The sequence below is a fragment of the Metopolophium dirhodum genome, chromosome 1 (genome assembly GCF_019925205.1).
Source record: "Metopolophium dirhodum isolate CAU chromosome 1, ASM1992520v1, whole genome shotgun sequence".
NCBI lineage: Eukaryota > Metazoa > Arthropoda > Insecta > Hemiptera > Aphididae > Metopolophium > Metopolophium dirhodum.
Genome location: NC_083560.1, coordinates 79,881,315 through 79,895,543, shown reverse-complemented (window position 1 = coordinate 79,895,543; position 14,229 = coordinate 79,881,315). Strand labels below are relative to the sequence as shown.

The 14,229-nt window shown below is 26.9% G+C and overlaps 1 protein-coding gene across 5 annotated transcripts in view; it reads left to right on the top strand.

The window, feature by feature from the left end:
- Positions 1-3,930: 3,930 nt before the first annotated feature.
- Positions 3,931-14,229, top strand: part of LOC132936327 (ral GTPase-activating protein subunit alpha-1) — a 31,369-nt gene continuing 21,070 nt past the window's right edge. For 3 of the 5 annotated variants that reach the window (XM_061003034.1, XM_061003033.1, XM_061003032.1), the window contains exons 1-11: positions 3,931-4,310; positions 4,427-4,537; positions 4,960-5,131; positions 5,212-5,381; positions 5,443-5,558; positions 10,345-10,486; positions 10,571-10,712; positions 11,326-11,497; positions 11,574-11,639; positions 11,719-11,787; positions 11,890-12,050. In XM_061003034.1, coding sequence (XP_060859017.1) covers positions 4,205-4,310; positions 4,427-4,537; positions 4,960-5,131; positions 5,212-5,381; positions 5,443-5,558; positions 10,345-10,486; positions 10,571-10,712; positions 11,326-11,497; positions 11,574-11,639; positions 11,719-11,787; positions 11,890-12,050 — 1,427 coding nt within the window. In that variant the 5' untranslated portion in view covers positions 3,931-4,204. Of the gene's footprint in view, positions 4,311-4,426; positions 4,538-4,959; positions 5,132-5,211; positions 5,382-5,442; positions 5,559-7,326; positions 7,420-10,344; positions 10,487-10,570; positions 10,713-11,325; positions 11,498-11,573; positions 11,640-11,718; positions 11,788-11,889; positions 12,051-14,229 lie in introns of those variants that run through there. The other 2 variants (XM_061003035.1, XM_061003036.1) reach the window with 2 other exon arrangements.

Genomic DNA, 14,229 nt, shown 5'->3' with positions numbered 1-14,229 from the left:
TGTCGCGAAAACCGATTTTACATAAAAATTCTAGGCAAGTAAGCTTGGCAGTAGCCATGCCAGTAATTACTAATAAGACTGCAGTCTGCAGAAATCTACCTCAGCAATGTGTATACCTTTGTAATCATTTATAAATTATTATGATTTATTGTATAATAAAAATATAATCATATGGGAGTAACTATAGGTACTATAGAAAAAAGATTAATACGACCTATACGGCTGATGACCGGACTGAGGCCCGTCGCTCGTACCAGTCGTACGTATCGTAACCAGCGTCCCACCCATAATATTATTAATACCTACCGTGCGAAGAACGAAAAAAGTTAATCAAGTTAGTAAGACAAAAACAATAATGGATTTTGAAACAATGACAACTTTTTTCGTAGGTATAAGTGATATCAAAAATATAAAAACGATATTGCACAGCCAAAGTTCTCCTTTTTATGTTGTGGCAATTTCGTTTCTTAGTTATGACTGTAGTCTTCTCGGTTTATTCACATGCAAAACAGTTTTTGCTATGTTGTATATTTGTAAGATGGAGCCAACACATACGGGTACGGCATCCTCTTAAGAGTAATCGCGTAGTTACCCATATGGCCATATAAATATATAATATTATAATTTATAAGGATTAACGACGTATTGTAAATTGTAATTATTAGGATTTATATGGAGCTGATAAACTCGAACCACTCGAGACTTTTGGAACGTCATAATAACAGTATAATATTATTATTAAATCTCGAACCAATGATACGTCTCGCCTAATCGTGTAAAAAACGTAAAAATATTCAGTCCGCCTCCGTAGTTGTAGGTATACAAATACGGTTAGTTGTAGGTAATAAATAATATATGTTTAATGAATATTTACGATACGATAATATAATAATATACGTAATACCATTGATTATAAATACTATTTAAATATTATTCATGATAAATAGTAAGACGTATAGGTACAACTGTATATTTTACGTGTCGCAGGTATGCCGACAATCGACATGACTTCAATATATCTGAATATCTTGCGACTTGCGTCGTAGAAAACAATTATAATAATTAATATTATATTTCGATACATTGTTCCTTCGCTCTTTTAATGTTTGTTCATCGTTGATTCTTGTTATTTTGTACCGATTGTCAGTCGTCTTATATTGGTTATGAGTACATATGAAATATTCACTTTGAAACTTTCACCACTCTTGAAATATTGAAAATTATATTTTTTTAAATTTCTTTTTTTGGTTTATTTCATAATATAATCAGCAAGATGGTCTTACTGATTTCATAACTGATTAGTGATTATCAATATTTAATTTCTGATTATGATATAAAGAAGTTATTATATTATATAATATATAAGAATAAGATAGATAATTATTATGTAATTTGTATAATGTACTATGTAAGAAATATTTCTAAAATATATTTTTTACTTTAACAGTTAACTAAGTCCTCGTTTACTGTACTTTCTACTATAGTTTTAAATTACAATTTTTTTTATCTTTCATTAATATGATAATATATTTCATAAAAGTTTGGTGAAATAATTCAAAAAAATTTTTTATGAAATTTTAGAACCTTATTGGCATATAAGTTGTATGCATCGGCAAGGCTGGGCAAATTAATGATTTTTTTAAATTTAGTTAAGTTAATATGCACAAATAACAAAAAGTTAAAAGTTAATTTATTAGGTTAACTTTATAGGTTAACTCAGTTAAGTTAAAATTAATACACAATTTTTGTTAACTTTTTATGAAGTTGAAAAAAGTTAATATGTTTATACGCCAGCGTACTTCATTTTTTTCCAACCCAAAACTAAATTATATACTATACTGTTTATATTTTATATAGTATTTCCATATAAGTTAGATTCGAATGATAAACATTTTTAACTTTAAACAATTCACGATAAATATTTTTTGACATGAAAACCAAATAGACTGAAATAGTGAAATATAATTAAATTAAAACAAAATAAATTAACTTAACTTATTTCTCAAAATGAAAAATTAATTCCTTAATTTTACGTTCATTAAAAAAGAAGTTTAGTAAGTTAACAAAAGTAACTGGTTAAGTTAAAAAGTTTAAATTAAATTAACTTCTTAATTTAGCTTTAACTTTTTAACTCGTTAATGCCCAGCCTTGTGCATCGGTCGGTATCACATCCCACAAAGCATAAAAATAAAATCTATGGTAAAAATATTTTCATTAAAATAATATAGTTGTCAAAATATTTAAAAAATTTGCGTAAATAATTATGAAATATTTTAGTTATAGTCTTTGGCTAAGAAGTACATATTTTTCAAAATATTTTATAAAAAATATTCACATGGAAACTTTATAAAAGTATTTAGTCGAACATTTTTAAGCAATCGTTAGTACAATATTGTGTTATCATGAGAAGAAAATATTTATACAATATTATTAATTAAATATTCATTATTCAAGCACTTTAAAATATTAACAAAATATTATCATTTCCTAAATGCTGTGTGGGATATAGATATTAATAGGGAGCCTATATAAGCCTCTTGTATAGGCTCTCTAGATATTATCATTGATTATACTACATATTAAGTGTAATTAATGATATTAGGTATAGGCACGGTTATCTAGCAACAAAATTTTTCTATGGTAACACCGGACCGTACGTTCCGTCGTCTTCGAATACTTGCATCACCAGTCACCATGCCGACTGAACTAGGGCTTCAAAATGTTATTTATAACGTTATAACAGAAAATAATGAAGGAAAAAAAAAGTTGGGTAAGTAGATGTCGCTCTGCTGTACGGTAGATTACAAGTGGGTCACTGTATAATAGATGGTATTAAATTTAAATTCAATGATATAATATCACGTATTGTATAGTTATACATAGCAATTACAACCATTTACAAACCAACATTTCTATCTTAAATCTCAAAATCTCTGTTTGAGCACCTCCCCGGGTTGGACTTCTAATTTACTCTTTTTATATTAGCCTATCTTCTTCCCAGAGGTATAATCTATGTCTGTACCGAATTTTATCGCAATCGGATGAACGGCTTAGGAATACATTAAGGACACAAACACACACAATTACACAATAATTCATTTTTATATACATAATACATAGATTATTACCTGTTTGTAAAAAATTATACTTATTATATGGTACAAATACTTGATGATTTTGTCATTTAAATTCTACTGCGATTATCATGATAAAGCCTTTTTGAATACTAAATTATCTAATAAGTCGACTAGCACTTAATGTCTAGTGATCAGCTAAGTACGCAATGTCGTAATAACCATGACAAAATAACACATTGCAGCGGTAGGTATAGAGCGGTAAAATGTAGCCACTAGCCGGTCAAAATTTAGTATTTATCACCACCGCGGGGGCACCACCGAGGCAATAGAATTTTACCGCCACCGCTGCAGTGTGAGGAACCTTTGAGCTAATAATTAGGAATTAAAAGGTTAGGTGAAATGAGCAATGTGGTTTAATTACAGTTTAAAAATCAAAAATATAATTATTAATTTATCAAAAGTTAAAAGTTTAACGTAAGTACGTAACGATTTAAAAAAATATTTTCGTTATCTTCGTAGATAATAATCATTATCAGTGGATTAAAACAACCAAACAACTTACCTATAATTTATTAGGATCGTCGGGGTTAACCCGGAGCCAACAAATCGAGTTACCGAACGGTAGCGCGGAGTTAACTCTGCTTTCCCGAATGACGTTGGGGGTTTTCGAAAGATAGCCATAATAATATTATATTATTCTATAATCGTGGTGTGAAATTCCTACAATTAATGAATGATGATGTCGTATTACTGTTTTATTATTTATCACTTGATAACACAATAGATAATAAGGAAATTATCTATGGATAACACGTCTGATAAATGATAATTTAAAACACTGATAGCGATCGAGAGTAATTCTTCAGTATTTCGTGCGCAAAATATATCAATGATGTACGGTTCTGTGGTTGTCGTCTCCCGTCCGACGGTCGTTAATTTTGCGGCGTTTTGCTAAGTCCCAACAGTTTCACTTCACGCTGCTTTATCGGGCCACCGTCATAACAGTATAATATCGTCATCGTTTGTCGTCTGTCGTGTCCCGCACACCACCGATGGACCCGTGTCACCGACGTCGGCCGACACGTTGGATCGATCAAAAACAATGTTAGAACTCGGAGCGCCGAAAAATGTTTAGTAAAAAAGCACAAACGGACGTGAAAAAATCGGCACACAAGATATTGGACCCGAAAAAAGACACAGCCACCAGATTCAAACATTTGAAATTTTTATTGGGTACGTTTTGTGTTGTTGAGAACATCAACTATATTGTGCTGGTTAAGTTTGGTACATATTGCCGTTTTGTGATCAATACCATCCAATGACTTGCACGTCATTTTATTTTGTTTCAGACAACAGCGACGAAAATGAATCTAAACATTTGTTCGAAAGCAACTACAGCAGTATCTATCAAATATTTTATGAAAGTTTCATTAGTGTTGAAGCCAATTTGAAACAAAGAGGTAGATAAAGATTTTTTTTATTTTCTATAGGTACTTAATATTGTGGTTTTATGATAGGTACCAACAATTACCAATTATTTATTATAATTTTTTGAGAATTTCTAAAATATTTTTAAATTGTATATGAATAAGACAGTAACAAAAAGCAATCATCAGAACTTTTAAAATTAAACTTATAATATCATTTTGTATAAAGTTTCTTTTGCCTAAATTAATGTTTCCAGGATGAGTCACAAAGCATCAAAGTACTATAATATTTTGAAATAATCTAACAACTTTCGAGTACCTAGTATGTTAATTTTCATTCTCTAATATTAAAAAAACTAGATACTTGAGTTGTGTTTTGTTCTTTTTATTTGATTACTTAGGTAGATTATTGTTAATGTTAATGTTCGTATCTTTTATTCCATATTTTTTTACAGTAACTAAAATTCATAGAGATGAACTTGATACTATTCTAATAATCCTAGAAAAAGTACTAACATTATGTCCAGAAATTGTAGCACAAAGATGGCAATGTCACAGTATGTGTATGATCATTACCAAACTATTACATCCCGAAAATTCATGGCGGTTGAGACGTGATGGAATCAAGTAATTATTATTTGCATAAAAAAATCAATTTATAAGATTTATTTTTATCTTGTGTCTTACTAATTGTGTTAAATACTTAGGTTTTTTATTTTATGGTATCAAATTTTGGGACATAATGCACCTGACTCAGTACATGCAATATTTGCAACACTTGTACCTGGATTCTCCAGTCCAATACCCGAACATCCCGGATTGGCCGCACTCTGGAATAACCATTCATCTTCTATTAATTTACATGAGAATTTGTTGAGTAAGTCACTTACTAAGAAAATTTACAATATTATTTATATTAAAATTATTATTATTTTTAGGCCCAGTGGGTACTGTAGAAACTAATCTTTTATATGCACCACAAATGGGTGAAAAGCAGCCAGACGATGTAGTCAAATACTATTTAGAATCCCTTCTAGAATTAATGGTTAATCAGGTAATAGTTATTAATGTATTTATCATTTATATGGCGTATAACTAAGTATTTAGAGAAATTAGAAAAAAAACAATAGTAATAATAATGATTATATACAAATAAATTAGAAATCAGTGGTGCAGTGAGAAATACAAATTATTTTGGTTGTTTTATCTATGTTACCAATACTTATTGCCTTACTTCACCTTAATAATACATATTGTTGACATCTTAGCCAAAAGTTACCAAGTAATAATTGTGTTTTTGATTGATCGACACTATTCTTCATTTAATTGCTTACAAGTCATGAAGCAATAAATTAGTTGTAACTTTAGATTTATATTATATAGTTTTTTATAAAATTCCAGAGTTCTACAATAATTAGTGTTTTTGTTTTCTGTGATAGAGCAATAATTGGGAATTTGTGGTAGTTCATTTCCATAACATAGATATACTATGGTATTTTACTTTTTTTTGATTAAGGATTAGTAAATTTGTATTAGCTCACATCATCTACTAACATTTTTCTTTTTTATCAAATTATGTTATTCATACATCTGGCATAAATTATACCAATCAACAATCATTTTAAATATTCGATCAGTTAATAATATTATTGGACTTGCTGTTAATAGATCAATCCAAAAATACACTATTAATTCTAATTCCTCATAAACATAAAAACACAAGTTATTTCTCACTGCTTTACTTGCTTATCAGTTGTTTTTTTAATAAGATAAGTGATGCTGAGTAAGTATTCTATTAATTTTATTAAGTAATCTGGGTATATTGTGGTGTATCAACGTATGTCTATGTAAACTTTACACAGGAAAAAATTAACAAATATAAAATAAAGCACTTTATTGTATCTCAGTTTTAATTGGTCTTAGACACTGTGGTTTGGCCAAATCAACCCTTGTAAACATTTTCCGTAAATTGGGTAAACAAATGTATAACCTCAGGTTGGTGTGGTGCGGGCTTATTTCCATGATTTTTGGAATTTCAGACTCCGATTACGGGTAACTAAGAACCCAATCAGCTGAGTGTCGCTTCTATATAGTTTTATGGTTTCAGTGTAATTTAATGGGCCTGTGGTGAATTTGACTAAGTATTTGCTATATTTAAAAAAATGTAAAGGTTGTTAACACCTAGACTGCGTAGTGCGTATGTCTTTTTGCAGTTTTCACCCAGCACATATAATAAAAGTAAAAAAAATAAAGAAACTACTCTTAAAGACGTATGTATATATATTTAAAAACATGCGTTTAATCCACTCTAAATAATAATAATATAAAATTCAGCTACGTGTAGAGAATTTAAACCATTTATTTTAATTATATATTAGATGCCATATGGTATCAAACACGTTGCTTAATGATACTTATAACGTCAATTGGCGCCAGTATGCAGTCAACGTGTTAAATTGTGCCTGTAGTTGTAGTTTATTGCGTGGTGTAATATTATAATATAATTAGAACCCGCAAATTTAGCACTCTTGCATAGTCCGTTTTCCTTACTTTTTTATATATTATTATATAGAAAATTCCTTTTTATTTGTTTCTGGCTGCCATTAGAGTTACATAATAACTATTTTATTTTCCGTAACCTAAATCAACTTGAAATTGATGAAAAAAAAGTAATTTCCTTTGCAGTGATATAAAAAAAAAAGTTACCTATGTTACCTTATGTACCTTATGTATCCTATGTACCTTTTCAGGGTTCAAACTATCTCATCTCCATAGTAAATTTCATCAAAATTGATTCAACAATTTAGTTGTGAAAAGACAGAGTTACTGTTGCATTTATTATATTAGCATTGATTATAAATATTAGTATTTATAATCAATGATATTAGTAGGGATAATATAGTTAAGTATGTACAGTAAGTAACGTATTATATTATTAATACATATTTGATTATTATGTTTTTGATAAACATTTTTAAAAATATTAATTTTTTTATACTGTTTGCAAATAACGTTTTTAAAAGCGTTATTTTCTATATTGTTTCAAAATAACTTTTTTGATAATTTTTTTTTTTTATATTTTTACTTATAATTTATAACTTATAAGTTATAATAATAATGCACAATACAGGAATGCACTTAAAAGTTAAAATTAATTATTCTTAATATTTAAATTTTAAACCAAAATTATAATTTATATGAAAATTAGAAAATTCTGAATTTCAAGATAAAAGGTTTTTAAATTTTAAAAGTGCATTGGTAAAGACTAAAAATTAAAGACGTAAAGTGAAACACTATTTGAGATTTTTAGAGTAAATAACTAAATAAAGAAAACAATTCTGAACATACAATTGTATACAAAATAAAAATATAGAATCCATCTAAGAATCAAAATAAAAAATTTGCATTGAAACAAAAGTAATAAATGGAAAGTACAAAATAAAGATAAACACTCATAAAAATAAAATTTATTGTCAACAATTATTAGTTATCAGAATCATCAATTTTTCAACAGCAGGAATATATTTTTTTTTCACGGTGGTATATAATTCTATAATTTATTTTTGTTTTTGTTTTTGATTTCTTTATTATATATTTTCTGTTTTTGGGATTTTTCATTATTGTTGTTCAGTTGCCTTTTGTTTTTGTTTTATTAATTGTTTTTTTTTTGGTTTTTAACGTTTTCCATCCCCCGGTAACCTAAAGGTATTTGTTGTACAGTAATATATTTACTTTTTTTTTGCAAAACATTTTTTGAGACAATGAAAAATAAACTGACTATAAAAATTACATATTGTATTTCTCTAGGAAAATTGTACCAGTTTGATATTATTTTTAATTTTCCTGTATAGTTATCTTAACATCTTTCAGTGATCTGTCAGTGGGAGAGCCATTGCAGATATATTAAGAAACCTATTGAATCAAATTATTTTTAGGGAAAGTACAATTATTGGTACAAAAGTAGTTATTTGTAGTCCTTTACATTTTAAAATTTTTAATGGTTTGGGGTAATTGTGAATTATAAATCATTATAGCTCTACACAAATTGGTTTTTCTTTGTTGATAAAGTGTTGGAAACAAATTAAAAATAATAACACACTATTGAACTTTCTTGTGCAATCTGCAAGGTGACTATTTTAAACGTGTTTGTTTAAATAGTTTTGTCTTTGATACATAAGTATAGAAATATTTTTGAATCTATTAATTAAGCCCAATAACTGTGATCAATATTAATTTTTTTCTAAACAATATGATATTGTTAAATTAAATTTGATTGTCTTGATGTTAATAAGTTTTAATTTTAATTTTACTAATATTTGTATGTCAGTGTAAAATAATATTATTAGTAGATTTGACTCACATCCCAAGTGAGCTCTTTCCTAAATTGCCTTACTACACCAGCTACACAAAATACTATGTAAACCACTTAACTTAGGTTTTCGTTAATAAATTATTATACCAGTTTTATAATTTTTATTAGGTATTATGGGGAATTTGTTTGCTGTTCAAATTGCCTATAACATACATATATTTGATTTCAATACTATAAAATTGTCTAAGGTTGTGTCATTATCACTACCTATTAGATTCTGAATAAAGCGATATTGTAGTGCATTGGTTTAACATTGATGTTTTTTTTGTGTTGACGAAACCTTTAACGTTTAGGAGCAGTAAAAATACTCCTGTCATAACTTTGAGGATCATTTATGGTAGCAAATTTTATCTAGTTGGTACTTTAGGGGTCAAAAGTAAAAACTACTTTTCAAAATAATAGGAAAACAAAAATTGCAGATAGGTAAACAGGTATACTTATGCAAAACCAGTTTTTAACAAAATTGATTTTGTTTATTTTTTTGTAATTCAATAATTAATGACTAGAAACTAAACAGTTTAATCTAATATTTAAATTAGCATTTTCTAGACATGATATAATTTTCAAAATATATCTGGCCTTTTTGTTCTATTTATAAATGTTTGAGTTATTCTGACTTTTAGTTTTATTTCAATTTATGATGATAACATTTTTGATTTTAGCTGTAAAGCTTAAAAATAAAATAAAAAGTAAATTCATAGTACTGATTTTTTTATGTGCTTTTGAAATTAATATTTTAAAATCCAAAATCACGCATATTATTTTTTGTTTAAAAAATCGTAAAATGTTTGATTTTAATAACCTAAGGCTTTAAAATATAGGAATTCTCATAAACTTTCCTTACTGGAATGAAATAACTATATTATTTAATAATATTATTTATTTACATCATAAATTTCAGCTTAAACCCTTAAATTGATGATAAATAGTTTGAAAAAAATTTCAGTGTAGCAAAATAATTAAAATTTAAAAACGATAGAATAAAAATTGTTAATTTTGTTTGAATATCCAATTTTGTCCATATTAGTACTTTTGTAGAAATATATAGGGTATAGAACTTACAATTTAAGTAATAGTGATATGTTTCAAGTTTCTAATGTTAATATTTCTTGGGTTTCAAAAAAATAACTAAAATAATTTAATGAAAAATTATGCTGAACTTTTATGATGGTTTTGAAAAATATGTTAAAAATAACATATTATAATTTATAAATCTAAATTATTACAAATGTATGACTTTAATAACACATATGATTACTTTTTAATTTTTATCTTCATTTTTCATGTAGATGGAAAAAAATTCAGGAAAAATAAATTAAAACAGTTTGTGTAACATACAAAATATGTAAAAATTTACATAATGTGTTCAATTGTTTATCAACATAATATTATGTATTATCCTGATAATTTTTATTGGTACTATGGTTTTTGAAGAAATAAAGTACTATAAATAAATTATTAATTATAGGTTCCACGTATAATGTGGAAAGATCTAAAAAACTGTCAAAGACGATGTTTTAATTATTTATTTGAAAAATTCAAACAATTTTATTTACCAGCTATTTTTCCGGATTATTCAACAGCTACTAACGTTTACAAACAAACAACAGGTTAGCATAAACCTAATTTTAATTATTAAACTTTAACCTGTTATAAGTTGAAATTGAATATGTTAAAATTACTTTTATTTACAGACCTGCCAGATTGTTCTAATCAAAGCAGGAATGATACTAATAGTAGTTGTCGAGTATGTGTTATAAAATGGCTTGCTGGATACACTCAAGATATTAAACAAAAACACTACCCAAATATTCCTTTAATATCGAAATTCATTGGGTATATTAAAAGATTAAAATAAATTATTTGTTGATTGTAATATTAAGAGGACATCTCATTTGCATGGTTGTATCCGCCTTACAAATGTTAAATATTGCAATTTTGTGTTCAGTAGTTCCAATTTTTTTTTGTTAGCTTTAATAATAGAGTGATTGGCCTAGTTTAAAATATCAAACCTTAATGTCAGAACATTATCAGTATACTATCTTTGTTTTTTTTCAATATTTTCAATTTTAAATAAACTGAATTTTTATAAATTTTAATAATTTATATACTCAACTTAAAGATTAAAAATTAAAAAATCCAACTACATATATAATATTGATAATAGTTGGCTGCATCCTAATTCAGACTAGGTAGTTTCTATTAATTCTAATATTAAAGCTAACAATATAAAATTGGAACTTTTGAACCCCAATTTGTTATGTTTGTAAGAGAAAGATTACACTTTTCGTCACATTATGTGTGTTGTCTTCTAAATTTTTTTCTTAATGATAATTAATTTAATTAGTTAAAAATTAACCAATTTAAAATCTAAATTATCATAAAGCATTCCGAACACAAATCATGTATTACCAATTTTCTAGTTAATAATGATAAATATTTGTTACAGAGACAAAGCTCAATTAGTAGCTTTCGAAATTGTCAGGGATACTTTATACAAATCAAGAGAAAACGTTAATTTAATACATGAAATATTTCGTCAGGCATTTTTATTGAATTTTAGTTGGGCTATGGCAATAAGGAGAACTATTGCTGTGTACAAAGATTGGATTCAATTAAGTGTATGTATATTTAAGACAATGGTATGTGTAATCGTAGGTATATTAATTAAAATAATTTGGCTCAACTGACATATAGGTGTCTCAACAACCTCCTTTCATGTTGGATCCAGAAGGAACAAATGCACAAATGTCTGGTTTAGATGTAAGTTGAATCAATGTTAATTATTTTAATTTAAAATATTGTGGACACTTAATATATTATAAAGTCATATTTTATCTAGCATAATGCAGAAGAAATTCCACCAGTTAAATACGAACCAAAATATGGTGATATTAGAGCAGGATTTCAGGTAATTTTTTTTTTAATTATTAGGTATAATGTTATTACTAAAAAATGAATGTCATCATCTTCATGGTTGAAAATGTAATTCTTAATTAATATTACGTTCCAGAATGTCATTCAATTATTTATGACAAATGCATTACATGTATTTGTGGCCCAAAGTGGTACTGAGTATCCAATGTTGTTGGAAGAACAAGTGGATACCTGCAAACGAGTTTTGAATATTTATAGATATATGGTCATGCATACATATATGTCTTTAAAAACTTGGTAAGACATTTTACTTATTTCTTTTAATTTATAATGTCCTTAGATATTATTATATAAAAAAATACATTTTTACTTAAAAGTTTGGAGTATGTTACATAATGACATAAAATATGTATTATCTTACTGAATATTATTGTCACCTGAAATTGTCAATGTACCCTTTTATTTCATGTAACTTCTGATGAAAACAAAATAAATGTTAATTTAATGCATAACTTCATCACATTGAATAATCTTTCAACTTTTTACCTTTTTAAACTATATCTCATTAAGCAAAAATTATAAAATACTTGCATTCTACTATAATACTAGAATCTGGATATTTTCAGAGTAGATCTTGCACCTTGATTATATACTATTTCCTCTATTTTAGATACTGAGAGGAACAATGAATGTATTGATTTTACAGTGATGTGCGTGTGTGTGTTTTTTTTGTGTATGTTGTTACCTTTTGAGACAGTAAAAATGTTGTGATTTTTTGGTGGAAAAATGAATCTAATTAGTACTTTGGGGGGTCAAAAGTAAAAAATTCCAATTAGTTTTCATAAACATCATGAAAAACAAACAAAAACTAAGGAAAAACTAAGATTATTATGTAGAACCAGTTTTTTAAAAATTTGATTTTGTTTTTATTCTAACTAAAAATTAATAAATAACTCGAAAAATTGATATTTGCTTGTCGCGCTATTTATAGGCATAAGAAAATTTTGATTTTTTAATTATTGTCAATAATAGTATATTGTGTGGCAAGGATGGGAAGTGAGCTATTTCGCCCAAAACTGAAATTTCTTTCCCGCATGAGCGGGAATCATACTATTTTTTTTTTGTCACGCCTCTGTGTTCATCGATCAGTGTCTGGTTGTGCAGAGGATACACCCAGCACTTTTGGGTTTTTCCAGTTTACCATTTCCATTTCACTATGAGGATTCCCACTTTACTGCCCGTTAGATGAAAGTAGGTCGCTTTCCAACATTTCAACAGTCATTGAAAACTAAACTTTCTATGCTATAAGTAATTAACATTCAAATTTTGATAACATTTATCAAAATTTCGAAAATATTCAAATTTTTTGTAGGCAGTTAAAAAATTCTAAAAACTTTGAAAAATTGAAAATTAAAAACAAAGATTCTCATAAATAGTTTATACTGTAACCAAAAAATCTAAATAACATATAAACAGTTATTTTTTACAGACATTTTAAGTTTAAATTTGGACAAAATTACATGCAATTTTTTTGGCGAAAATGAATTTTAGTATCTAGTAGATACTATTTAAGTAATAGTAAAATAAATCACTTTAATCAAAATAATATCATAAATTATACTTAGTAATATTATGGGTTCTACCGTATTAATAATTACAATGTACTTAAATATTATATAAAATATCCTTGGCTAACAAACCATCTCCAATCAGAATCATTTTTGGTATACAATAATTTTATATCATTGAATTCAAATTTAACACCATCCGGTATAGTGACCCACTTGTAGTTGTAACCTACTATACAGCAGAGCGACACCCACTTACCGTTTTTTTGTTTTGATTACTTAGTCATCATGTCAACTTGGAAGTAAATCGGCTTAATAGAAATAGATAAATTAGTAGATACAAATTTGTAAAATATCTTATAGCAGGGATGGGAAACTGGCGGCCCGCGGGCCGCACTGGCCCGCATTCCATTTTTCACTGGCCTGTGCTACATTTCAAATAAGTTTATAAAAATATAAAATGTTAGGATTTTTCTGTATTTTATTTTATTATATTTATAAAATTATAAAATTAATATAATGTTTATCATAAAACGTAGATATGAATTTTTATCTAGTATTGAACTATTAAATGTAAATAATATTTTATTATTTATAGGGGCGTTTTTTTGCTTTCTATGTTCTCTGGCCCTCTAGATTTTTGCACTTTCAAAATTGGCCATCTTGTAGCATTGCGTTGCACATCGTTGTCTTATAGTATAGATTTACACTGAAGAAGTTATGAATGGTATATAAATTTATAGTAAAATTAGGATTTCATTGTATTGTTCAAATAATAATGAAGAGTACAATAAAAAAACCAATATTTCAATTTAGTTTATTATATGTTTATTCTCTGAAAACATAACTTTTCAACTTAATAATTATATTTATTTTTGGAATAGAACTGTTCTAAAGTAATAGTTATA